The 25426-nt window shown below is 52.1% G+C and overlaps 9 protein-coding genes across 9 annotated transcripts; 5 read left to right on the top strand and 4 right to left on the bottom strand.

Moving 5' to 3' along the window:
• Window positions 1-2243: 2243 nt before the first annotated feature.
• Window positions 2244-4531, bottom strand: ACET3X_006712 (uncharacterized protein; the record flags this gene model as incomplete). The annotated part of the gene is made up of 3 exons (XM_069452872.1): window positions 2244-4205; window positions 4274-4301; window positions 4419-4531. The coding sequence occupies 3 exons, from the start codon at window positions 4529-4531 to the stop codon at window positions 2307-2309; spliced, it is 2040 nt and encodes a 679-aa protein (XP_069305480.1). The 3' UTR covers window positions 2244-2306.
• Window positions 4532-4889: 358 nt separating this feature from the next.
• Window positions 4890-5807, top strand: ACET3X_006711 (uncharacterized protein; the record flags this gene model as incomplete). Its single annotated transcript, XM_069452871.1, has 2 exons — window positions 4890-5278; window positions 5345-5807. 2 exons carry the CDS (start codon window positions 4890-4892, stop codon window positions 5805-5807), a joined length of 852 nt encoding a protein of 283 aa, XP_069305479.1.
• Window positions 5808-6324: 517 nt separating this feature from the next.
• ACET3X_006710 (uncharacterized protein) lies at window positions 6325-10314 on the bottom strand (the record flags this gene model as incomplete). Its single annotated transcript, XM_069452870.1, has 1 exon — window positions 6325-10314. The coding sequence occupies one exon, from the start codon at window positions 10312-10314 to the stop codon at window positions 6325-6327; it is 3990 nt and encodes a 1329-aa protein (XP_069305478.1).
• A 273-nt stretch (window positions 10315-10587) lies between these two features.
• Window positions 10588-12790, top strand: ACET3X_006709 (uncharacterized protein). The gene is made up of 3 exons (XM_069452869.1): window positions 10588-10745; window positions 10806-12072; window positions 12124-12790. The coding sequence occupies exons 1-3, from the start codon at window positions 10716-10718 to the stop codon at window positions 12237-12239; spliced, it is 1413 nt and encodes a 470-aa protein (XP_069305477.1). The 5' UTR covers window positions 10588-10715; the 3' UTR covers window positions 12240-12790.
• An 875-nt stretch (window positions 12791-13665) lies between these two features.
• On the top strand, window positions 13666-15370 carry ACET3X_006708 (uncharacterized protein; the record flags this gene model as incomplete). The annotated part of the gene is made up of 2 exons (XM_069452867.1): window positions 13666-14109; window positions 14171-15370. The coding sequence occupies 2 exons, from the start codon at window positions 13666-13668 to the stop codon at window positions 15368-15370; spliced, it is 1644 nt and encodes a 547-aa protein (XP_069305476.1).
• A 44-nt stretch (window positions 15371-15414) lies between these two features.
• On the bottom strand, window positions 15415-17088 carry ACET3X_006707 (uncharacterized protein; the record flags this gene model as incomplete). Its single annotated transcript, XM_069452866.1, has 3 exons — window positions 15415-16414; window positions 16470-16683; window positions 16737-17088. The coding sequence occupies 3 exons, from the start codon at window positions 17086-17088 to the stop codon at window positions 15415-15417; spliced, it is 1566 nt and encodes a 521-aa protein (XP_069305475.1).
• Window positions 17089-18724: 1636 nt separating this feature from the next.
• Window positions 18725-21650, top strand: ACET3X_006706 (uncharacterized protein). The gene is made up of 2 exons (XM_069452865.1): window positions 18725-19345; window positions 19467-21650. The coding sequence occupies exons 1-2, from the start codon at window positions 18967-18969 to the stop codon at window positions 21296-21298; spliced, it is 2211 nt and encodes a 736-aa protein (XP_069305474.1). The 5' UTR covers window positions 18725-18966; the 3' UTR covers window positions 21299-21650.
• Window positions 21651-22311: 661 nt separating this feature from the next.
• ACET3X_006705 (uncharacterized protein) lies at window positions 22312-22905 on the bottom strand (the record flags this gene model as incomplete). Its single annotated transcript, XM_069452864.1, has 2 exons — window positions 22312-22848; window positions 22903-22905. The coding sequence occupies 2 exons, from the start codon at window positions 22903-22905 to the stop codon at window positions 22312-22314; spliced, it is 540 nt and encodes a 179-aa protein (XP_069305473.1).
• A 1111-nt stretch (window positions 22906-24016) lies between these two features.
• On the top strand, window positions 24017-25409 carry ACET3X_006704 (uncharacterized protein; the record flags this gene model as incomplete). Its single annotated transcript, XM_069452863.1, has 4 exons — window positions 24017-24115; window positions 24165-24590; window positions 24642-24784; window positions 24842-25409. The coding sequence occupies 4 exons, from the start codon at window positions 24017-24019 to the stop codon at window positions 25407-25409; spliced, it is 1236 nt and encodes a 411-aa protein (XP_069305472.1).
• Window positions 25410-25426: the final 17 nt, after the last annotated feature.

The following is a 25426-nucleotide window of genomic DNA, read 5'->3' as shown; positions in this document are numbered from 1 at the left end:
GGCTTCATAGGCATTGGGTTTGACACCTGTCCTTGTGGCTGGGAAGCGCGGGACGACTAAGCGCCTATCAGTGCGCAATCGAAACGAGCTGCCCTTCGGAATTACCTCAAAGTCGGCATCCTGCGTTGCAGGGGACGCCTAATTGCAGGACGTTACCTCCGTGGAGCGCGTTGGTGAGAGTATGTGGGTTTCCGTCCTATGTAGTATGTACTGCGCTCCTGCTGTGATGCCAAGCTGCACAACTCGCATGTGTCTAGAACCAAGGGTCGTCGACTTGAAGTGTCCTTGTGCATGACGTGCAGCCACCTGTGTGTCTCGGGTTCAAGCAGCCGAGGCCTGTCATCGACGATACTCTGTACATGGTGTCGATTATCACTGGCCCCATCGTGACAGAGGATGGCCAAGCCGGAATGTTACTTCGGTCCATCCGGATTGACTTTATAATTTCTCCAGCTCGAAAATTATGTTATCTCTACGTAGCTCTGATATTGTTAGGTTGCGCGAAAGCACATTGCTCATTTACATCTTGAGTCCATCATTGGCGTTAGCATAGGGTCAACCCGTGGACATGTCAACACTATCTTGTCTGATCGAAGCGAGTCACCATATCTGTACTTGCGAGAGATTTTGAAAAACAACAACAACAAAATGCCTGTGAATGAATCGTGCTTTGCATGAAGCAAATGTGAATACAGCAACATACACTCCTCGGAGCCTCTTACCCCGCCAACCGAAGCATCGACATCCCCGCATCAAGCCAACCACCAAAGACAGTTCTCGTGCTCTACATCTGCAAAACCACGGAAGCGTCTTCATCTCCAGCCGCCATCGATTTCTCAAATTCGCCATAACACCACAAGCCTTGCTCACCCATCTCCCCGCCCCACGGCCCGGACATCCAGCCAATAATCCGCAATGTCATCCTCAGGGATCCTGGACACACACATCCATCTCTGGCCCTCAACAGCCACCTCGTCTTCAAACCATGGCTGGATGTCACCAGGCCACCAGCTCGCTAAGAGACACGGCATATCTGACTACCTCGCCATCGCGTCCCCCCAACCTACTGGTTTCATCTACGTAGAAACCGATCGGTATCTTCCTTCCGCGGAACCTCCAAACATTAACGAATCAGACAGTGACGAAGATGTAAAAGAGAAGCTACGGACGTGGGCAAAGGAACCCTTGCAAGAGCTTCGTTTCCTGGCGAGGGTCGTAGAGGGGAAACCAGAGGAGGGCGATGGTTTTATAGAGGGTGAAGCAAAGAAGATGAAGGGATGCGTGATTTATGCTCCATTTCATTGCAGTCCGCGCGTCTTCAATGCTTATCTTGACGTTGCAAGGGAGACGGCTGGACCGAAGCTGTGGCAATGTGTCAAGGGGTTCAGATACTTGTTGCAGGGAAAAGGGGACGGCGTTGTTGCAAAGATGCTACAAGAGGGCGAGGAACATTGGATCCAGAATCTTTCTGCGCTGAAGAAGCTAGAGGGAGGATGTAAGGCATCGTGCTTTGACGTGGGTGTTGATACGCATAGAGATGGAGAGGAACCGATGAAGGCGGTTGGTAAGTTGATTGCGGGAGTGCGGCAGTACGAAGAGAAGGAGGGGCATAAGGATCGCGTGAAATTTGTGCTGAGTAAGTTCAATACCCTCCTCCTGCACTTTCGCATACCTCGGCATCGTTGATCGTTAATTGTCTTGTCTTATAATGTGGTGTAGCTAACTCATACACCCAACCTAGATCACCTCGCCAAACCCCCTCTATCACCCGAACCTACACCTCCGTCCGATGTCTGGCTCCAAACCATGACGTCTCTCTCCTCGGATAAGGCCGTCTTCATGAAACTCTCTGGCGCCTTCAACGAGTTTACTGTCTCGCCAACGCCATCAGATGTACCGACGCTTTTGACTGCTCTTACTCCTTTCCTGAATCACATCTTCCAGTGTTTCCCGGGGAGAGTCATGTTCGGAAGTGACTGGCCGGTGTGCAATGTGGGTGGGCCAGCAGGCGAGCAAGGGAGTTGGAAACTCTGGAGAGAGGTAGTGGAGACGTGGATGGGTAGGAAGGGATATGGAGAAGAGGAAAGGCAGAGGGTCTGGAGGGGGGCTGGAGAGGAAGCATATGGGGTAGAATTGTGAAGATGACTATGGAAGTAGCTCTTAAACGAATTTCAGTAATGATGACATGAATGCATGAAGTTCTTGTGCAGAAATAGTGCTCGAAGTGATCGAGATAGGGTAATCTTTGATATCTGTGGCTTGATCTATAAAAAGATGCGAGAGCTATGATATGCGTAACCGGACAACTACGCATACTCTCCGTTGGCACTAGGTCCTAACAACACGATAAAGGTTGCTTTGCCTTGAGTCGCTCCTGACTCGCCTCTTTTGATATGTCCCAAGTATGCACCCAGCTCTGCATCATCTGTCACTTCAACCGTAACTTCGCGGTCCGCCCGCTCACCCCGATATGTAATCAGCCCTTCGAGTTTGTGTACTGTGGTACCCGGGTGTTCTTGCATCGCTAGATCCCGTAATTCGTCGACCGAAGGCGTCTGGATGATGGAGAGCCATACTGATTTGGCAGGGAAGGGAGTCGAAGAATGGGGATGCAAGCGAAAGTATACTGGTAGTGGCATAGACGCGTTCGAGGCTGCTGGGTAGTATTCGCCCGGGTAGTGGTTATGTGAACCATGCTGCTGATGCTGGGTAGCCGATTGGTACTGACCTGGCTGGTAGTGGTACCGAGGCGTGTGATCGGGAACGGGGAGTATGGCGGCGTCACTCGCGGCCAGTAGGAGAGATGGGTCGATCTGTAGGTCTGAAGTACTCGATAGCGAGGGCGCTGCAGTATATGAGGTATGTGTTGCTTCCTTTCGGCCAACACTACCGTGTTGTCTCCCCTTGTTGCCTAGGATTGTTGGATGTGGAGCGACAACAGGCGGTGCTGGCCCTGGCCCCGGTCCTTGATGTACCTGTTTCTTCTTGCTGGGATCTTTGGCTGTCTTCTCCTGCTGTTGCCGCTTCATGACGTCTCGAGCGAGCACCTCGAGAGCACGTAGCTTCCGCGGATAGTCAGGATCGTCCTCTCCATGTGCGAGTGCTCTTGAGAGCTTCTCAGACTCATTGACCCAGGCTTGCTTCAACTGTGTCCAACATTCCTCGCCCGCTTCGTGCTTGTTCGTGAAATGAGCCGATTTCAATTTGTTGGCAAACGTGTTTCGTGCGTGCCGTGTCTGTTCAGGATTGAGACCAAGAAGGTTCTTTGCGTCGGCGAGAGTCATGCGTGCGTCCATTGTTCGCAAGCGTTTCGTGACGTCCATGCAGATGACATCAAGCGACAGCGCTCTCTGACCTTTCGGACGGAAGAGTGCATCGTCATTTTGTAGTACTTCTGGCTCTTGTTGGAAGACCACGGCCAAGTGTTCATCGCATTGGATGAGCTGCTGCACCAGCTGCGACCACTTCTCCGGACCGGCGATTGTCTTCTTGGTAACGTCTTGCTCCTTGCACATCTGAAGGAAGCACTCTCTGATTTGGCGGTACTTGTCGTTGTCCAAACCGAGGTAAGCCTTGGCTTCGTCGATGGTCGTTTCGGAAGGGAATCGTGGAGGTTCGCCGGGGGCGTCGGCTGGCAATCCGGCCCAGCCTCGCGTTCGCCGTCTTCGCTTCCGTGTACGCCATTTCTCGTCGCTCTCGGCTTGAAGCTGCTGTTGGCGCAATTGCTTTCGGATCACCTCTTCAGCGCTCAAGCCTGTGACGTCGGGCTCAGGGACTATAGGTCGAACCTCTTCCACACATGCCCCAGCTTCTTCTTCTTCTTCTTCTTCATCTCCTCGCTGAGCAGCTTCAGACTCGTCATCACTTCCGTCACCGCTCGTCGATTTCTCTGCCAAGATTGCATCCCCAAGCTGGTTGGCCAGACCTTTGCCTGGCGTGGTTCTCGCAGGCTTATTCTTCGGTGTCTTTTGTATCCTTCCTCCAGCAGTTTTTTGCTTCTTCGGTCTGGCGACGCTTTCTCGGAGTAAGAGCTTGAGCCTTAGTCGCAAGCGCAGCAGTTCGCGGTCGTTGATTTGATAGCCCTCAGCCTGTAGCGTATCGACCATGTCCTTTTGTGTGTAGTTCTGTTCCCATAGTTGCTGGAGGCGCGCGACGAGGGCGGGATTCTTGTAAGCGGGATTCTGCTTCGACGGAAAGTCCCATCGCTGTGAAGGGCGTCAGTGGAAGACTTGTAGTGCGTGGGGAGTAGAAAGTGCGTGTGACGGAGACTTGCCTTGAATTGTGTCTGAAAGGCGCGCTTGCTGGAGCGACACGATCAGTATTGTGTATTCTGGACATGTTTGCACACCAAGTCTGGGAAGTGACAGCGAAGGGGTACGGCAGCCTGTATGTACTGCCACGCGCAATACTTTGCATACCTTGGAGTAAAGCCCCGTATTTCCCAATATGACATGACCTCTTCCAAGCTCCTGCGTTCCTCGACATAGAGCTGGTAGCATACTGCTTCTTTGTCATCCCAGGAATAGACCATTCTCGACGTCGCGTGGAGTCGCAACAGCCCACTGCGCCCGGCGTGAATTGCGCAACTGGTACAACTGGAACGCGCCACGACTGCCAAGACTTTGAGCATCGGCTGGGAATGCACCGAGCACGTGGGCCGAAGGCGGCAAGTGTCTCACGTACACATTGCACCTACCGAACCAGATTGCGCATAGCGGCATGTATATTATGGCTTCTCCCTGCGCTGACGGTCGTCTTGGACAATTAATTTCCCTTTGTCCGAAGAACGCCTTTGGAAATCTGATTAGACCACCCTGAGCCCCTCGTACTGCACTGTATACCGTCTACCGCACCCTCCCAAAGCCCCGCACTCGACAGCTACAAAGACCATGTCTCACGAACGCAAGAACAGTCTGTGGACGCCGGCGGCCGCCCAAACCCCTCAGCTGCTGTCTGGAAAGTCCATGATCATCACTGGCGGTGTCACCGGAATTGGTCGCGCAATCGTCCTGGGTTATCTCCAGCATGGCGCAAACGTGGCAGTCAACCACTTTGGCGACGACAAGTCCGCAACACAGTACCAGACCCTCATTGAGGAGGCAGCCAAGATCCTACAAGTCAGCAAGGAGGATGTAGAAAAGAGACTGGTTCAAGTGCCAGGCGATGTAGGAAACCCAGAGACAGGCAAAAAGTTGGTCGAGGCTGTGGTGCAGAGATGGGGACGATTGGATGTGGTCATAAGCAATGCCGGTATTTGCGAGTTCAAAGAGTTCTTAGAGCAAGTGCCTCGTTCAGCGTCCGCATGGTTGCTGTAGACATGTAACAAACTAACACCAATCTTTAGAATCACACCAGATCTCTGGAACTCAACCCTCACAACAAACCTCACTGGCGCGTTCCACACCATCCAAGCCGGCGCGAAGCAAATGTCAACCCAATCACCCCCGGGTGGCTCCATCATTGGCATCTCCTCCATCAGCGCCCTCGTTGGTGGTGCCTACCAGGGCCACTACACACCTACAAAGGCTGGTGTGCTCTCCCTCATTCAATCCTCCGCATGTGCACTTGGCACACACAACATTAGGTGCAATGCGCTGCTACCGGGCACAATTAAGACACAGCTCAACGAGAAGGATCTCGAGGACGAAGAGAAGCGGAAGTACATGGAAGGCAGGATACCATTGGGCAGGACTGGCGTACCAAGTGATCTTGCTGGGCCAGCAATCTTTCTTGGGAGTGATTTGAGCAGCTACGTAAACGGAGCACAATTGCTCGTTGACGGAGGACTATTCGTAAACCTGCAATAACCATGTAGAATGAATGGAATCGGACTACACAATTGGATCATCAAGACATGTCTCATGTACCTCTTCCCAGCCGTGTGAGTATGTAGTGCAATCTTGGCTGAGTATTTTCAAGTAATTAACAACGTAGAGCTCTCGAAACGAATGAGCAAGATACGACTGGGTAGAGATTGTGAGATGAGGGTAAGAGCTGTGGCTATTAAGTAATATACGTCGCGGGTCACACACAAGCAATTTGGATTATGAGTGTCACTAACACAAGGTCTATCAAGATATGGAGACACTAGATTGTCGTCTGACTTGTTCATACATGCGATTGTTCTGAAGACAATATACCCGATCTCTGAAAGTGAATACCGGGAAGTGATAGGTTGTCGCGCTAACTCCATCGCTATGATACTCATTATAACTCCTATAGTGTGCGAAGTCTGCGCCACGCTAAACAACAGTACAGGGAATGAAACCTCTAGGAGCGGATAGTGGGATCAAGAAACCTGTCAAATGTTAGAACCTGTCCGGTTTATTGGTCAAAGGGAACCTTGTTGAGGAGGCTGTGTCTACTCGTCGAGAGCATCAATGGGGGTTGGAGAGCAGTTACCTCAGCAATGTTCTGGCGCTCAATATAACTCTCCTGCCTCACGTCTCTGCCAACGCGCCAGTATGAGTCCGTGTAATCGGCGCAGTTCATTTCGCGCAAGAATTGCTCGTCGTGGGTAATGACTAGTAGCTGGAAATTCGCCTGCTTCCTGCGACTCTGAATAATCTGAGACAAGGATTCGGCGAGACCCTTGATATTCTGCTGATCCAGGTTTGTAGTGGGTTCGTCAAGCGCGATGAGACCGCAGTTTGTGCCGAAACACTCTGCAAGCGCAAGACGGATCACAATGGAAGCAAGGACCTTCTGGCCAGCGGAACATCGGCCTCGCATGTCCATCTCGGTGTCCTGCTTCACCATCACAACGCGATAGTTGTATGTCCGGTTACCCTTGCCATCGCTGTCAGATGCGATGCGAATCGTGTCCACGTCAGTACCTTGGTACGCGTTGCGCCAAAGCTCAGCTAGGATGCGGTTAATCTCCTCCATCTTCAGCGTATGATACTTCATGATGGCTTTGTCGAGAGCGCCAGCGTAGCGTCCCAAGTCTTCAATGGCAGCTTTAGTCGTCTCAACCTTGATATGAGCCTCGCGATATTGCTCGGCAGAGTTCTTGTAGAGGTCTTGCCACTCTTTCATAAGGTCCTGCAAATGGTCGTCTTTGTTCTTCATGTCGCGCTCCACACCTGTCTTGGCAATACTCAGCTGCCTATATTCGTTGTCCCAATATCGAGCTTGGCTTTCAAAGTGTTCCTTGTCACGCTCAGCTCCTAGCTCTTCCAGCTTCCTGATTTCGACTTCCAAACTGTCCAGTGAGCCCTTGGCTTTTCGGAAGCGCAAGTTATCGCTAATTGAGCGCTTGTTCGCCTCAGTATCGCGCATAGTGTCTTCAAGCTTCTTGATCTTGCGAGTCACATCAGACATGTCGGTCTCGATGCGTGCGATCTCGCCCTGCAGATTCTCAATCTCCCGGTGAGTACGCGCAAGCTGTTGTGGCCCACCACGATTGATGTAAGAATCAATTTCTTCGTTTGCCTGGTTAAGTTGGCGCACACTGTCGGACAACCTAGAAGCTTCGTCATGGGCACGCTGAACGCGCTCGTTGCCCCTGCGATTGATGTCGTGGTGCTTGTACTGCGCTTGCTCAATCTCGGGATTAATGTTGCTGATCTGCTCGTCGAAGCTGTGTATGGCCTCTCGTTGCTTGTTGTTCTCCTTCTTGAAATCCTCCACTCGATCAGCAAGAGCCCTCTTCTCTTTCAATTTTGACTGGGCGCTGTTCAATTCTGCATTGACGTCACGCACGCTCAGCTCTAGAGTTGTAATGAGGTTGCGTGACTTGTCTCTAGCAGCAGTAAGTTGCTCGAGCGTGGTCCTAGCGTTGCGACTATCATCAGACACTCGCTTCAAGTCGGCCTGGATAGCATCAATGCCTCGCGAAAGTCCGGCATTCTTCTGCTTCTGCGCCAACTCTTTGATCTCCGCCTCGAGTTCCTTCGCCCTGCTATAGTACCCCACAATGGTCTGCACTTCTTTTGACAAAGATTCGACCTCCTGCTTCGCAACCTCCAGATCATAGATGACAGCATCCTGATCCTCAAGCTGTTTGTTGAGGACGTCACGTTCAGCAGTCAGCTGGGTAAGGTTAGACTGAATCGCAGGAAGTTCTGTATCTCGTAGACGAGTTGCAAGTTCGTAGCTGGGTTTAGCATTGCGAACAGCCTCAAGCTCAGCGAAAATTTCTTCCGCATTGTCTGCTTGCATGTTCTTCTTCGCCTTTGCGATGATATCCTTGAGTCCACTTATGAAACCCGCAGTCGTGAAGTCCTCTTCATCATCATCATGAAGGCTTCTCTTACAGAGACGACAAACATTGTGTTGCTCAGCGTACTGCAGGCACTTGCTCATATAGTCGATCTGCGCTTCAAACTTGGCCTTGTCTGAAGAGCTCGCCTCATACTCCTCTTCCAGCTGTGCCAGAGTTTCATCGAAGTCAGATACGTCGTCCTTCTGTATAGACTGCTTGACGGTCGCTTCGTACTTCTGAAGCTCAGTGCGCTTCTGCTTCAGCTGCGACTCCAAACTTGACATTTGAAAGTTGACCTTGTCCAGTTTGGTCTGCGCGATATCGCGGCGAGACCCAGCTTCCCTGACCTCGCCTGACTTCTCAGCCAGTACCTGCTGAAATGTCGTCTCTAAAGTAGCGGGATCCCAGTCGGAGTCAACTAGCTGTGAAAGACGCCGATTGTGCACCTTTTTCATGGTCGCTAAGCTATGTTGCTGATTCTGCAGCTCGTCTCGCTTGACATCAATAGATGCAGATTCGCGAGCCTGCTTTGAGGCGTCACCAAACTCAGCCGTCAAACTCTCCTTCTGGTCTTCGAGTGTTCGTACACTGTTGGATGCTTCGGAGATGCGTTGATCAAAGCGCTCAGATTCGGCCTTGGCAGTGGCGTTCTGAAGCTGCTTCTCGACATCACGCTTTTTGTCTTGGAGAATGGCCTCGCTACCCTCATCGGCTTTGATCTGGTTCATGTTCCTCTGGAGCTCGGAAATTTGCCTGTCATTGCTCGCAATTTGGTTCCGTGCAGACTCTTTGCTCTGGCTGAGACCTGACTTGCGTGTGTTCAGTTGATTGAGGTTCTCTTGAGCCTCACGTAGGTCGCGCTGTGTCTCCTCACGAGTTCGATCCAGTACCTTGTTCTGGTCGCGAGACATCTTGTTCAGGATCTGTTGGAATTCCACCACCTGCTTCTCGGTAACGTCATAGTCAAACCCTCGGATAGCGTGTCGCCTAGCAGCTTCTTTGATGGCGTTTTCGCGCTGCTGGATTTGGCGCTCATACTGCTCCTTTTGCGCCTCATATTTGCCAATCTCGCTTTGCTTCGCTCCAAGAGCATCCCTGTTACCTTCGAGTTGATTCTTGAGCTCGAGATACTGGCCCCGAAACTCTTTGGCCTGGGCAGAGTATGTGGCGACACGCTCTTCGTACTGATCCAGCATGTCCTGAAGTTCGTCGTCTGACTCGGCCAGCTCCTTGATGCTGTCTTGAAGCTCGGTGACGTTTTGCTTGTGGATGCCCAATGTGCTGCGCTTGGCTTTTAGCTCTTCAACAAGCTGTACAAAGCGCGCGGCATGACCGTAAGCGTCTGAAGCTTCCTGTTTCGCCGCGGTACATTTCGCATCCAAGTCTTCGTAGGAGACTCGCAACTCCTCGATTTCATCATACAACCCAGCCTGCTTTTCTTCACTCGTCTTTGCGCGCGACTTGTCCTCTTTGGCATTGGCTTCGATAATCTTGAGCTGGCCCAAGTCGATGTTTTTGTCTTTGCGGATCTTCTTGATGTTTTCAATGGCTTTGGTGTATTTCATGGCCTCGAAGATTTCGTCAAACTTCTTCTTGAGGGTAGACGCGTCGCTCAAGGGCCACAGGCTATCTTCTTGGTGGCAGAAGATGACATTCTCGAGGATGGCTTTGGATACGCCGAGGTACTGGGGGATAATCTGATCAAGCTCGGCAACACGGGTGGAGATGGAGTGCTTCTCGCCATCCTTGATCATGAGGAGCGAGCCTTCGAGGGTCTTCTGGCTCCTCGCGTTCTTCTTGACAGTGACTTGCATGTTGCGAGTGGCGACCATGCGCACGCCGGAAGTAGAGCGGAAAGAGAGCTTGACCTGCGCCATGAGCTCCTTCTCGTTGCGCAGGCTGGGGTCGTGGAGGAAGGCGCCTCCAGTCTTGCTGCTTGAGGGCAACTCGCCGGTCGTCGCATACTTGAGGGACTCGATGATGGTCGTCTTGCCAGAGCCGTTCCAGCCGACAATGAGGGTGAGCGGGGCAGTAAACTGGATGGTCTCGCCCTTTTCCGGTCCGAAGGAGCGGATGCCCTGGATCATCATGCGGTCGATTTTGGACATGATGGCGGTGCGGGCGGCTGGCGCTGCCTCTTTGTCGGTGTCTGCAAGGCTGGGGGTGCAAGACAGGGGCTTTTACGTCGCACGCCCGCGGTCGAGGTGGTGAAAAGAGCGTGTGGTTTGCTGCCGTGCCGTGTGCAGGCAGGCGCGGGCAGGCAGACACGCGTTGTGGGTGTGGCGCGGTGTCACGTGTCGGGGAGGTGGGGAAAAAAGGCCGTGCATGTTGGGCCGCCTCACAAGCGCCGGCGGTGTTGTCATCGTCATGCCAAAGGCGCGCGTGGGCATGCACACAACATTGAAATCCCATCATTCTTTCGGGGAAGCCGTCCGCGCCTATCACCCGCGGTTTCACAGCACGACTCCACTCCATATGCAAAACCAAAGTGTCGTGCATTTGCAAAGCCATGGCGCAATACCAAAATGGCGGTGCTGAGGTACGATGACCAGCCCTGCTGCCTCTCCGGCAAATCTGAACGACCGTCTCATGTGTGTAGATGATGGCCGGACTCCCCATGCACGCCCAGGGGCAGGAGTTCAGCGGGCTGCCCATGGACGACGGCATGCAGTCGATGGATCTCGATATGGGGTCGCTGGACGGAGCCGAGGGTGGCCAGAACGGCGCCTTCTCCTTCGCGGATCCACAGATGCAGGCGGCCGATGTCCCAGCCAGCAGCACCATGGGCGACATGCAAATGACAGGCGCTGGCGCTGGGCCTCTACCGACGGGCTTCGGCGCCCCCAACATGAACCCCTCTGGCAGCACGCTGACCGAGTTCACCAAGCGGCGCAACTGGTCGCAGCGCGTGCTCGAGGAGCTGCGCGACCTGCTGCATATACTGACGCCCGACGGCAGGATCCTCTATGTCTCGCCCTCGTGCAAGACGCTCACGGGCTGGGAGCCCTCGCACGTCATGGGCCGCTTCATCAACGAGTTCATCCACCCCGACGACATTGGCATCTTCGTCAAGGAGTTCAACGAGTCCATCGCCTCGGGCAACCCTCTGCGCTTCTTCTACCGCTTCCGCAAGACGGACGACTCGTGGGCCATCTTCGAGTCCCACGGCCACCCCCACCTCAGCAGCGACCAGAACACGTTTGCGCCGCCAAACTCGATCAACTGCCGCGGCTTCTTCATGATGGCCCGCCCCTATCCCACCAAGAACGCCGCCCTCCTCGACTCCTTCCTCGAGCACAAGATCGAGAACGAGCGCCTGATGAAGCGCATCGCCGAGCTCAAGCGCGAAGAGCAGGACGAGCAGGACGACTGGACCAAGAAGATCGAGGGCATCAACGCCTCCGTCACGCCCTCAGAATCCCATGTCACGCCGAGCATGAGCCAGGCCGACGCCACGTCCTATGCGCAAATGCCTCCGCCAGCCAAGCCCGTCATCTCCAACACGGCCCTCACCCGCCAGAACCTCGACGAAGCCCTCGCTGCAAGCAAGCCGGACAGTATCAACGACAAGATGATGCGGTATGAGGGCGCAAACCATCTCGAGACAATCGAAATGTTGACCGGTCTTCGGTACAGGGACGGCGAGCGCTCGCAAGGTATCAGCACCGGCGATGCAAGCCCAAACCTTATCCGCGGCGACGCTGGCATACAAATATCGCTAGACCGCGATGGCAGAAGTTCGTCAGAAAAGAAAAAGAAACTCAAGATTGCCGATGAATATGTATGCACAGACTGCGGCACCTTGGACTCGCCCGAATGGCGCAAGGGTCCAAACGGGCCCAAGACGTTGTGCAATGCGTGCGGACGTGAGTCGCCAGATACTAAACTAGAAACATGTGACATGCTGACTGCGACAGTGCGCTGGGCCAAAAAGGAAAAGAAGAAACAGCAAGGCCCTACTAGCATGCCGAGCGGAAGTGGCATGATGCATACACCATCAATGCCAATGCATAGCAGTACGGGCAGTAGCTAAAACGACCTTGATTCTGCAGTCGACCTCGATGTTTGTCTTCGTTAGCACGACCACAGCGATTTGATGCGGGTTCCTTGGAGTTTCTTCTCATGTTCTTTCTTCACTCTTCTTACCGGACTTATAGGCGTCGGGCATATCAACGGCGTTGTATTTGTGGCTCTCCACGAAATATCGGGCTGGTATTCTTCAGGATTGGCATATGATTCCCAGGACCATGGATAGACTCAGGCTTAGCAACGATACCACCTCTCTGTAACGACAGTTGCGAATTGCGACAGCAAATGATTTATACATCACCAGTCCACAACGGGCCCCAGGCAAAGACGCTGAAAAGCAGTCCGGGGTATTGTCACTCCCAAGTCCCGCGCACTGATGCTGAATTCAGGGTACCTTGGTAAAACTCATTTGTTGAGCCAGATGAAGCCTTCTGCAGTAATACGTAAAAGGCGCCTAGATCTCTCTACACGCGGCGTCTTCTCAGGCTTCTAGTTGTTCTTTAAGTCGCTGTATATTCTCTTTACATAACTGAGCTGCTGTATTTTGTTCGTACTCACCGTTCGCGGCGCCAACTTGTCAATCTGTGCATGATCTACTGGGAGAACATGATGAGTCAAAGCTACAGCGCACAAGATGTGCACCAAGTACTGTATATGAAGAATGCTAACCCACCGCTATTACGCTAAACTATCAGTACATGAGGCTTTCTTTACTAGTGGAACTTTCCAAAAGATCTACCATCAGATTTTGCGGCTCAGCCGTTCTCATTTCTCTGATTTGCTCGTACATTTCGCTCGCTCAGCTAAATATCAGAGCGTACGAGCCAGCCAATCAGACAGCAAGCATCGGTTACCAAATGTGGCAAGACTGCAGGTGGCCTTAGGTACATAGCCGGGCAGGTAGGTGGCCTTAGGCACATAGCTGGTCGAACACTCTCTGGCTTCCAACATCCTTGCAAACGTTTTGAGATACGCGAGCTGCGGTGTTAGACTTCATCGTGTGCGGTGCGAATGTCAAGGCGACGTGGTCGAGGTCTAAAGCAAGGGCTTCGACTTCAACGTATGTTACAGCAACAAAGATCAGATCATTCCAGCATCACCCAAACTCGAATAGCATGGTCGAGAGCTATTATATCGGCTGAGTTATTCAACAAAGACTGCGCAGTCTCCACGGGGCGTAAGGAGCCGTTGGACCCCAATACGTTTCGCAGATCCTAACTAGAGTCGACGTCAGCTCGGATGAAAGAGTATGATGGCTTATGGAGGGCAGTGCATCTGTTTTGGAGGCTTCCATTATTCATGCTCTGTAGTATATAAGAGAGTGGTGGTATCTTTATATTCACTATCCCCTTTCTAACGCCCACAAGGAACTCGACACTATACTCATCGCATTGCTTCCTACATTCGATCATACTGCGCTAATACCAAAGATGATCGGTTCTAAAAACCTCGTAGTCTCTTTGTTCGTCCCTACTGTTTTCTCATTATGTCCACCACCAGGGGCAGTCCTTCCGCCACCGTCTCTCGAACCCAACACCGCCAACTTCAGCATACCAGAAGTTCTTTTTACAAATTCATCTTCAGTCCAGATACAAAACACTTCGTTCGCGGTGCAAGCTTCTATTGGAGACACCGTAGTCTTCCAGTACGAGCATTCGGCTCCTGGCCGAGTAGTCAATCAATCGCTTTTTGACACCAAGTTTCGCATCGCCAGCGCCACCAAGCTGATCACTGCGCTTGCTCTGGAGTTGAGCAAAGACATGATCAACTTGGATGACCCAATCACCAAGTTTATCCCTGAACTCAACGAGGAATTCTATGGCGATGTGACGATCAAATCGTTGACTGATCACACTTCGGGTCTTGGTCGATTTGTCAGTTTTCCTACAACTCCTTCAAATCTCGCATACATCAAGAGCTAACACACCATAACAGGGCTACACAGGCGATCTCGGATTTAGCCCGGCTACAGTCGCCGCCCTAGGCCTACCAGACATCAATAACACACTTCCAGGCTGCGACCCCATACCCGGCGGTCGAGAATGCACAGACCAAGAGGTGATAGATGAATTCAACAACCTAGCATACGCGCCTCATTCGTCTGGATCACGCGCAATGTACAGTAACATTGGCTACATACTCCTCGGCAAAGCTCTCGAAGCAGTACACAACCAGAGCTACGAAGACGTTATACAGACATTGATTCTAGATCCCGTTGGCATGTCCAATTCGACTTTTCTCGTTCCTGAAGATGATGGAAGCGCAATCCTACCTAGGCGTCCCGAGGACAAAAGTTGGTTCGTGGCTGACTTTGCGAATCTGAACCCTACGGGTGGCCTGTGGTCAACGCCGACCGACATGCTCAAGATGCTTCATGCCCTCAAGAACAATGCACTACTCGATAAAGCTGGACTGAGGGAGTGGATGCAACCAACGACATTCCTACGCTCAGTGCACCAGTATGTTGGCGTGGCGTGGGAGATTTTCCGGATTACGGACCTTCCGCTCGACTTTCCACGACCGATTGATATTTATACGAAAGCCGGTGGAGTACCAGGATACGGCTCTTATCTGGCCTTAGTTCCGGAGTACGATATCAGTATTACCATTAATGCTGCCGGAGGCGAGACGTCCTATACTTCCATTGCCCTTCTCGACACTATCACGACAGCATTGATTCCCTACGCTGATCAGCTAGCGCGATCACAAGCCTCGTCAAAGTACGCTGGCACATATATGCTGTCAACGCCGATTGGAAACGATACACTCGTATTGTCTTCTACCTCCGGCCCAGGGCTTTCCATCGATTCATTGACCATCAACAACGTCTCTGTTATCGATGTCTTGGCTAAGCGACAAAACATTCCATCTACAAACTTTAGCGCACGTTTATACCCAACCGATCCAGACTCGCTAGGCACTGACAGAGAAAACTGGAGGATGCTACTGGATCAGACAATTCCTGCAAAGAAACTGTGGGCGGAGCTTGAGTGCATGAGCTGGAACTTGGGGGACTTTGCTCGTTACGTAAGTGAACCACTTGACACGTTTGTGTTCCACATGGACGCAGGTCACGAAAAGGTTGTGAGCGTGGAGTTGCTTGGTTGGAGGGCAAGTCTAGTAAAGATGGACTGAGTGGCTTTCGCCGCTGTAAGTTGAATTCGGAAGTGCATAACGATTTAGTAATCCGGAAATTCAGTGTCAACAGCACTTCTCCAGGCTTTCAGACCTCCTTTGATATCCCCAATATATCTCTTGCCTCCTGCGTCAAGTCCTAGCTGCTTCATCTTTCTGACCGTGACCTGTGAATCATTGCCTAGTCGACATACCACAAATATAGGCTTCTCTGACTGCCGTAACATTTTGATCCAAGTCCCTTCTTCGGTAGCATAATCGGTTTGTCGCGTAACTGAGACCGTGGAGAAGGGTACATTTATACTACCGTCGATATGGCACAACTCGAATTGAACCTTTTCGCGGACATCAACAAGGAGGTGACTGTCTTTCTTTGACACCGTTCCCGTGAAAGGGTTGACGCCCGATCGTATCTGCGCATAGTTCTTGGCAGATATGCGTTCCTCCGGGGCCAGCAGACTGGTATTCGCAACTACACTGCCACAAAATTGAACGTAGTCCTGACTTCCAGACTCTAGTGCTTCTCTAGTGACTGTTGAGTATGATGAGCAGGCAGCGCATTTGGCTTTTCGACTCCTAAGACGTATGGAGCGGAACATGGGATTTGAATAGGCTGAAAATAGGAGCAGGCTTGGTGGGTCCGCAGGCGTCGTGGTAGGTCTCTGAGTCAGGACCTTGATCGCTTCCAGTGCTTGCAAAACGCCCATCACGCCAACGACAGGTCCTAGAATACCACCGTCGCCGCATGATACGACAGACTCGGGTGGTGGGGGTTTCGGGAAGACGCAGCGATAACACGGGCCTCCATTTGGGTCACCAGGCGGCAGTGGTGGATTGTTCAACACCATCATCTGGCCATCGATACGAAGTGCTGATGCCGAAACAAGGGGTTTTCTCAATAGAACACACGCATCAGATATTAGATAGCGTGACGCGGGTGTATCTGTGCAGTCCAGGACTAAATCGTATTCCTTGAAAATCGAAATGGCAGTCTCTGGACTGAGTCGAGATATATGGGGAATCAATGTGACGTTGGGATTGAGCCTACCTTGGTGGATTAGTTTGAGTTCCAGCGTGTTGTGTTTGCGGGTAAACGCACGACTTCAAAGCCACCATCGCACTCTCAACTTTGGTCATTGCAATCCTCGCGGTTGAGTGTAGGATCTGACGGTGCAGGTTCGATTCTTCAACCACATCGTCATCAACGAGACCTACAGTACCGACGCCTGCACCGACTAGATAGGCGGCAGCGGGGCAGCCGAGACCACCCACTCCCACGATGAGTACACGAGCATCTCTCAAGTGAAGCTGACCTGGACAGCTCGATTCAGCAAATTTCCAAAGACATGTGGAAGATTTGACTTACCTTTTAGTCCAATCTCTGGCATGATCAACTGTCTCCCATATCTCTTGTATTCATTTTTCTGAAGTGGCCATCTTGGTCTTTCCTCAGGTACCTCAGATACGCTATGTTGCGGCGCCTTGTGCTCTTGTTCTAGGATTGCGAAAACCTCGTCACGGAACTGATCAGGTACTCCAAAATTCATATCATGGTCCAGGGGGTTGATCGGGTCAGTTGCTAGCGGTCTTTTCTGGGGCACAACTTTAGCTGTTTCGCGTTGGTTGTGCTCAGCTTCTGCCAGCTGTTGACGTAGGTCCTGTAGAGTTACTTCGCATGCCGCAATTTGTTTGCGCAAAGAGCTGATTACTGAAGTCATGTTGGTGTGGCCAGAAAGGTATGCCCGCGTCGTGACTCTTTGGGATACTTGTGGCGGCTCGATGTGGGGTCAAGTCGTCGCTAATGTCCTGCGCCCGTGGGGCCATGACTAGTCTCGATCCTGACAGTAGATGCACGTGCACTGACTCCTTCACTCAAACACGATGCGACGTCCCACAGTCATCCGGAGAAACGTGTGCAGCCTCCTGGTGCCACGTAATCAATTGAACGAGGTCTACGTTTCACCGATCGATGAGTGCTATATCTTGTGGAACAGTCATCCAGGTGTAGAAGGCGGAGTGACGATGACATGTATGATATGCGTCGCGAAAGATGTGGTTGGTATGCTATAGTACACTGCAACATGGCGCAGGGATACATAATGCCCAGCCCCAAAGAAACGTCAGAGCCTCCTCGTGCTTTCGGCTTCAGCTTGCGCATACGGCAATGATTGAAAGCTTGGGGTTGGTTCGACAAGGCAGAATTGAATCTCCTAATGCATAGCTGTTGGCTCGGACCCTCAGACCATGGTAAGAGTGGTGAGGCAGTCAGACGGGACTCTACATTGCAGGCAGCGGCAGTAATCCATGGATGCATTCGGAAACTCGACACAACAGACACAATGCGCCAGACGCTGTACCCTGACCACCCATTCGAAACCTGTGTGATGACACGCATCAGGCTACCGTGAATGGACAGGCTCGATTGGGATTGGGGTCACTAGTGCATGAGCACTTGCGCGGGTGTCTATCATTCTCTCGAGCAAATGAAGGCGTGTGTGCTCTTCTCGCGACCGGTCGGTAGTAATGCAATGCGCCCGGACCCTGAGACGGATTGATGAGTCTGACATGCTGATGGTAGACCGATGTATAAAGTGCACACGTGGAAAAAATGAGCGCGGAATGTGGGAATACGAAAGCAGGTGATAAATGTTCCGAACAGACGATTGGCTCTTCGAGGTGGCTTATGAGGCGGCTACCAAGGCGTTGTCCACCTGCGATCGCCCTGCTAGGATGTCGACAAGCAGGCTGAGAGGCTTCGGTGTGTAACAACACGGCTCTCTGCCGATCTTCCCGAGCGCAAAGGTAAGGTCATGGCTATGGCTGGCGTCGGGTGAGGATCTAGACGCCACTTTGGTCAGTTGTAGCTTTCGACCGAGCGATCATCAGCTCGTGTTTCATGATGAATCTCCCTGGTAGGGCTAGCAGCTCGAAAAAAGCATCGAGTTGGCGGATAGCTGAACATGTATAGGTTGACCCAGATATGCGGGCGCGGGGGTCGTGTTGACGGGAGCAGCTCCGAACGTGCGGCACCAGGGCATGCTGTTGCGATCCGCTGCCTGCTTACCTAGGTAGCAAGGTTGAAGAGCGCCGGACAAATGTCATCGCGAACCAGTTTAGATGACAGCAGCATACGTGGTCTTGAGTGGTGTGTGCAATGAGCCGCCCCCCGAAGCGAAGGGCAATCTGGGACGGGCATGTGTCGCCGGACACTTATCTGCCCGCCTGCAAATGATAGTTGCAGCCTCGGTGCTGCGCAACAATGGATGGCCTGTGCTTGGGAAGCCGGGCGCGTCTCCACAAGAGCGGGAGAGGTTCAGAGCATTAGCGGCGCCTCCACTTCTTGGTTTGGCCCAGAGCTGACCCTCCAGCCTGGGCTGTCGAATGGTCTGGAAGTTGTACACAAACGTCAGCTGCTGTTACAGTACTGGCTTCCGTGTCGAGCAAATTTGACTAGTAAAGTTTGCTCAAAGGGGTGTCCAACTGACGTACAGTGTGCTATCATCCCCTTCCGCCCCACGGAACCAACGGGAACGCGACTTCTTCCACCCCGCACCTTCGTCATATCCATCACCGAATTCCATTCACTCCGCGACGCCATGGTATCTGTTTGCGCGACATGTAAAGGTCTCCAGAAACACCTTCATGGGGAAAGCGCGCAAGAGAATGGATCAGAGTCGCTTGTCTGGGTCGACACAACGCTGCCAAAACTGAGGTCGAGATCGACTGCCTGTCGCGCGTGCGCACTCCTTCTCAATGGCATCTTACTACACCACGACCGCTTCGCAAACATAAACGAGGACAATGTCAGGATCACGGCCGAGTCCTTCAAGCCAAAAGCAGGAAAACCACCCCAAGAACACCTCTCGGTTGAGCTTCGCTGGAGGGACAACGACGACCAGGACGACTGCCACGAAGACGACCATGAACATGCAGCAGGCCATGCAAATCTCAAGCTCGAGTTCTTCACTGATGGAGGTATGCACCAGGTCTTCTTCCCTATCTTTTGGTTGATTTTAATCATGGTCGTGGCGGTGGAACGGTCGCCTACCGCTAGCTCGCTTCCTCTGCAGGAACGCGTCGACTGACAATACTGCAGACGGCCAGTCCCCCTTTTCTGCGATTGGGCGAGGGAGACATGTGACGGATAACCCACTGCAGAGTAACGGTCTAGCAACAGCGCGGGGCTTGATAAAGACTTGCCTAGAAAACCATGCTACGTGCAGTCGCCGAGCTAAGCCCACAACGCTACCGAAGCGCGTGCTAGACTTATTATCGGGCGACGATTCCAAAAGTATTCGATTGCACGAGAGCGAGTACATACAGGACGAGAGAAGATACGAACATGGTGAGTATATCGCCTTGAGTCATGTTTGGGGATTAGCCAAAGGTATTCCGAAGACAACTCTGGCAACACTGCAGTCGCACAAGAAGAGCATACCATGGTCGACACTGCCAAGAGCGTACCAAGAGGCCGTCTTCCTCACGCGAGCACTTGGTTTTCGCTGGCTCTTCATTGATAGTCTCTGTCTGATACAAGATGACGTCCAAGAGAAGCTTGAAGACTCGCTCAAGATGGACGAGATCTTCGGCAACGCCTTTTTAACAATCGCGGCAACATCTGCATCCGACAGTAGTACCCAGCCCCTCTTTCCGCCCAAGACGCAGCCATTCAAGATACAAACAACAGATAACAAAGGCTCTCTGCACAAGATAAATGTGAGGGAACAACCGAGCCACTACAGCTTCAAAGCACCTTTTGACGGAAATGCACACATGAACGAGTGGGAGTTACCTTTTAACATGTCCGAAGAAGCGAACCTACACACACCGCTCTTGATCCGCGCATGGCCATATGCTGAACGCCTACTTTCGCCAAGGGTGCTACACTTTACCAAGAGCGAGATGATATTGGAATGCCGAAATGGATATCAATGTGAATGTGGGCGCATTGATGATAGTACCTACGACTCACGGCCAAACGACCAGGTCAAGCAGGAATTCGGCAGAGTCATAGCCGAAACACTCAACAAACCACAACAAGCCAACAGTAATGGAAATACCGCCCACAGCCGGACGGATAGCATGACCAACCAACTGGCCTCGACACATCTCACCAACGGCGCTCAACAGGACTTGTTACGCAAACGTGAAGAGACACTACAATTGTGGTCATATATTACAACCGAATACACTGCACGACACCTCACGTACGACAACGACCGCCTGATAGCAATAGCAAGCATCGCAAGAGCCCTCTCGCCAGCTCTACAGTCAGGATACATAGCAGGACAATGGACGTTTAGCACTCTTGGGCTTCTCTGGTATCCCAGCGACAGCTCACGATGCCGCCGTCCGAGACTCGCCCAAGGCCAAAATGTACCAAGCTGGTCTTGGGCTTCCGTCGAAGGTTCACCAATCTTCTTCGACAATACGAGCGCAATGGATCTCGCGTGCAGAGCTTCTTTTGGTCCAAAGGGAAAGCGTGCAAGTGCTTGGTCGCCTATCATGGGTGAGCCTCTCGAGCTCTCAGGAGCCATGGCTGCCGAGGTTGTCGTACATACGACGGCATCGGCGTCATCGGAACAACAACCTTCGTACATTCTAGCCAAAAACGGCATGACTGTGGACTTTACACCAGACGTTGTACCACTCCCAGCCGAAGACGCGCTGCAAGACGGCGAAACGCTCGTTTGCGTGCTCGTCAGCATGACGTTCCGTTCCTCTATCCTTGGCATCGTGCTCAAAGCCACACCTGGAAACAACACATATCGCCGCGTCGGTCGCCTAGAATGCTACGAATGTACACCTGAAGGCGTCGAACAACAGATGAGCGAAGACGCTGAAGCGTTGTTTGAGCATTGGTTCCCTGACATCCAGGACATGACGCAGTTGGACAACTATCCGCAGCGCACTTTTACCGTTGTTTAAGAGCATGTCGATGTGGTACTTTTGTCTTGATGCGTTCGTTGAGGGAAGGATAGTTGCGGCGGCGCAACGCGGATGGCCAGCTTTCGTTCGCTTTTTGTATTCGATACCCCTTGGCTACCAGCAGTTTGAGGTAGCACTTTCATTGCTGCGTTCAAGTGTGTACAGGTGGCGTGCCATTGCTAGAGTTATACATGTCAGGTATCATAAACCGATTTGAGTCTCATCTTGCTTCATGATGCAACAACTGTTGCTGGCCATCCCTGCACATGCAAGGTTCTCTGAACTTGGTTCAGAGGCATCTAGTTGAGCTCGCGATGAGTGCGCTGCCAAGGCAACCGGTTGCGTAGCGTAAATTTTACCATTATTCTGTGCTTTCAGGAACCAACTTGTGATGAGAACGGTTTGTAGAGTGCATATCATATCGACAACAACTCTGTACGGCACGCTCACCTTCAGTTCCCCAACAACCTGTTGAAGAGGCAGTGTGTGATCCACGACACCAATAGCCTTGGGGGAGGAGAGTACTGCGGCAAGGTTCATAATGGAGAGTAAATCGAGCCGAAGAAAGAAGTAGAGACTAGGTTATGGGCCTTGACATGAATTGATAATTACTAATCTCAAATGTTACTCATAAGGTTTGCAGGGAACAGGCAATAGATACAGCTGTCGATGATAAGAGGCAGTAATCCATCGGAAAGTTCCCGCTATGCGTTACACAGCACGACGCTGTTTGCAATGCTTTCGCCCCAAGGACAATGATTGGATGCCAACTGATTTGGGCACTCGGTAAGACGTTGACCGTGTTCCAGTCTTGACAATGGTGCTTGCGATGTTGAAAGCAAAGTTCCTGTACGGAATGGACATGGTATGCATGTAAAGGCTCACGTCAAGTCAATCTAACTGAAGCGGTTGCTCATTCCAGTCTGTCTTCACATGTGCGACATGGAGGTATGTCTTTGGTGTTCTTGGCGGGAGGCTCGCTCAGTCCACCCGCCGGTTCGGGGGCGATGGTATTATCCGGTCTGGCCTGGTTGCTGCGCGAACTCGGGCTTGGTTTCCATGTTACTCTGCACATGGCTCTTGAGTGCTGCCCAACGATCCTGTACAGCACCAGCGCTCGGAGTCGCGTTGCCACTGCCACACACCAGCTGTGCCAGGTTCGCGCTGAACCTCTCCTTCTCCAGCTTGTCCAACTTTTCCTTCCGCTTCTTCGCGCCCTTTGTCCTTTTCATGCTCTCGAGCTTGAGCTTGGGCTGAAGTATGCGCGCCTGGCTGGTTTCGAGCTCGCCGCGTGTTGCAGCATCCGGCAGTGCGTCGGCGAGCGACTCGAGGGTTGCGACCAGCTTGTTATTGGGTCGCCGTCGTTTCTGAGTCTTGGCAGACGATTTTTCGATTTTGGACACAAAGGACGAGTGCTTGATCTTCTGCTTGTCGCGCTTGGACGCGGGGAACAACGAGATGCCATCGGGCTTTGGGAGAGCCGCCGCAGTTGGGGGACGGGCTGCGCGCGCCGACTTTGCGCGCGCGGTTGTGCGCTTCTTTATGGGGGCCTCGAGAGCTGTATGAGTATTTCTCTACTATACGAGTGTGCTCGGAAAACATACCATGGCGGTGTTGCGACAGAGCAAAGCTGGGAGAGCGCAGTCGCATTGGGCTTGCTTGAACTCTTGGCTTTGGGGAAAAGTTCTTATCGATAGCGGTAGTGGTGAAAGGCCCCGACGTCAGCCCTATCCACCATGATCCATGGCCGCCCAGGCATTCGCTCCCAATCGTTCCAGGTCAAGCTGGCATCTCAAACTATCTCGTTGGCTCCAGTCCATAGGATCAAGCCCGTGAGAGCTGCCACGCGAGCCTCCACGAACAAGATATTCAACTCCGTGCCAAGCGAACACATGGCCTTCCTGCCTCAGTCGTATCATCTGATCATTTGCCTCGTCACTCGCCTTCACCAATTACCTCGCAGCCCTGCTGACAAGGCCGGAGCTCATCGGACTTCGCTAGCTGCGGCCAATCCCCCATTGTCAATCTGTCAGCTACAGATTGCATCAACAGTACACCAGTCAATGTCCATGTCGTATCGCACAACCGCATCTCGTTGTTTCATTGCTCACAAGGTTCAGACCAGATCCATCATGTCATAGATCTGATTGCCATAGGCATGTCAAGGTGTTAGGCCGAGTGTTGCTTTTTTACCACATCAAACCTGTGCTGAAACGCCATCATTTAAACTCAGCTTACCACTATACACGGAAGGATAGCCCGCCGGCATGTACAACATCCTCGTGTCACTGTGGCGGCATCCTTCATCCCAACACTACGGAGCTGGGCTCAGCTCGATAGCAATTGTCTAGCCTAGATGCAGGCACGCGTGCGACCGATCTGCAACATTTCCCTCCCGTTCCAGTCATTTCCTCCTACTATTCGCTGCTGCCCGCGATCCAAGTCCCTTCCGCTTCTATTTCCAGTCTTCTAGACGAAACTATGCGCACCCCTCCCCCTCGTTGCCGCGACAAAAGGCAATCATTCGCATGAAGATGCAAAGACGCGTAGCCCCGGTGACCCGGACTTTAAGTGAGCCCTACGGACCGCGTGTGCAGCAATTGTCCGAAGTTTGACGACATCTGGCCTCATCTATTCTCTTGCAGCCGCCAGCATGCTATTTCGATAAAGATTAACCAAAGCTCAATTCAATGCAATCTCCGGACGGCACAAGTCATCATGTGCGACCAACAAGCCCAGCAGGAGAATGCGCTCATTTCTGCTCAGAACCATGGCACTATTCTGGTAATGGTCGCTTGGTTCCTTGCGTGCCTATTGGTACGAGACACCTTTTCCTGTTCACTCCAATACTTACTCTTCACTGTAGGTGATATGCACCGTAGCAAGAGTCATCGCTCGCTACAGATCTGAACACCTTCGCCATCTTTCGTCGACAGATGATGTCATCATCATTGCCGCAGCCATCTTCGCTCTTGGAAGCACCGTAATAATATCTACAGCCCTCGACTCGGGCTTAGGAAAGAAGAATTGTCTTCTGAACGACGGAGACTTGGAGCACATCCAACTCAAGATTTTTGTCACGACGATATTCTTCGTTCTGACAATTAGCTTAGCGAAGAGCTCAGTCTTGCTGTTTCTGTATCATCTAGCAGACAGCACCTTTCGGAAGGCGAGCGTCCTAGCTATTAGTGCACTGGTACTGCTATGGACTATTGCAACTGTAGCCGGCATGGTCTTCCAATGCGAGTTACCCAAGCCATGGATGATATGGACGGGGAAATGCATTTCACTGGTGAGTTTGGCTGCCATATGATAATTATAACTATACCTGACTTCAACGTAGGTGCCGTTCTGGATGGTTGCAACTATTGTTGATATTGTTCTTGAAACAGCTATCATCGTGCTCTGCGTGCATCGCGTATGGACTCTTCGTGAGTCTTATCGTCAGAAGACTTTAGCAACACTACTCTTGTCGATGCGTTTCATGTAAGTGATCAACTGGTTTCCAACTACCTGGCTGCCCTTTCTGATGACTTCTCGAAGCTTGGTGGCAGCGTCCATCGTTCGCCTAGTCTACCTCCAGCAAGCTTATGATCGCAACGGGGACCCTTCTTTTGACTCGATACCCTACGCCATTGTCACACAAAGCCAAACCACACTCGCTGTTCTGGTCGTCTGCAGTCTCTGCCTTAAGCCCTACACTCGCTTCGAAGCATCTCGATCGCAGGCCACCAAACATAAATCGAGGCACTCAAAAAAATGGTCTGGTAGCACTACCATCGGAGGCACTCCATACGAATCCTACAATTCTTTTCCACAGCCTATCACAAAGGAGCCTCTCTTGTCTATACAGGCGAGTATGTCACAGCCAAACTCTCCTGCAGTGTCTAGACACTCATCGAACCATGACATCCTGCTGCCCGATCTACCGGTGCCGACGCGATCTGCCAAGAGGCCACCTCGGCCTCCGCCACCAAGCGAGGAACAACGACCGGATCTCAGCATGTTCACTAGGAATGTCACTATACGGCAACAGCCGGTGGTGACGCGACTGGGTGCTTTACAAGAAAAAGAAAGCAATAGCAGTTTAAGAGCTAGGGGCCTCGCTTGACACAGCGTAATAGCGAT

Source organism: Alternaria dauci, chromosome 6 (genome assembly GCF_042100115.1).
Source record: "Alternaria dauci strain A2016 chromosome 6, whole genome shotgun sequence".
Taxonomy (NCBI): Eukaryota; Fungi; Ascomycota; class Dothideomycetes; order Pleosporales; family Pleosporaceae; genus Alternaria; species Alternaria dauci.
This window is presented reverse-complemented; position numbering and strand designations above follow the sequence as displayed.

Excerpts from the sequence above, each read along its gene's own strand:
- ACET3X_006709 (XM_069452869.1), top strand. The coding sequence starts at position 10,716 with ATGGCGCAATACCAAAATGGCGGTGCTGAG. Across the intron at positions 10,746-10,805 it reads ACCAAAATGGCGGTGCTGAG|ATGATGGCCGGACTCCCCAT; the intron begins GTACGATGACCA and ends TCATGTGTGTAG. Across the intron at positions 12,073-12,123 it reads GTTGTGCAATGCGTGCGGAC|TGCGCTGGGCCAAAAAGGAA; the intron begins GTGAGTCGCCAG and ends TGACTGCGACAG.
- ACET3X_006706 (XM_069452865.1), top strand. The coding sequence starts at position 18,967 with ATGGTATCTGTTTGCGCGACATGTAAAGGTCTCCAGAAACACCTTCAT. Across the intron at positions 19,346-19,466 it reads CGAGTTCTTCACTGATGGAG|ACGGCCAGTCCCCCTTTTCT; the intron begins GTATGCACCAGG and ends ACAATACTGCAG.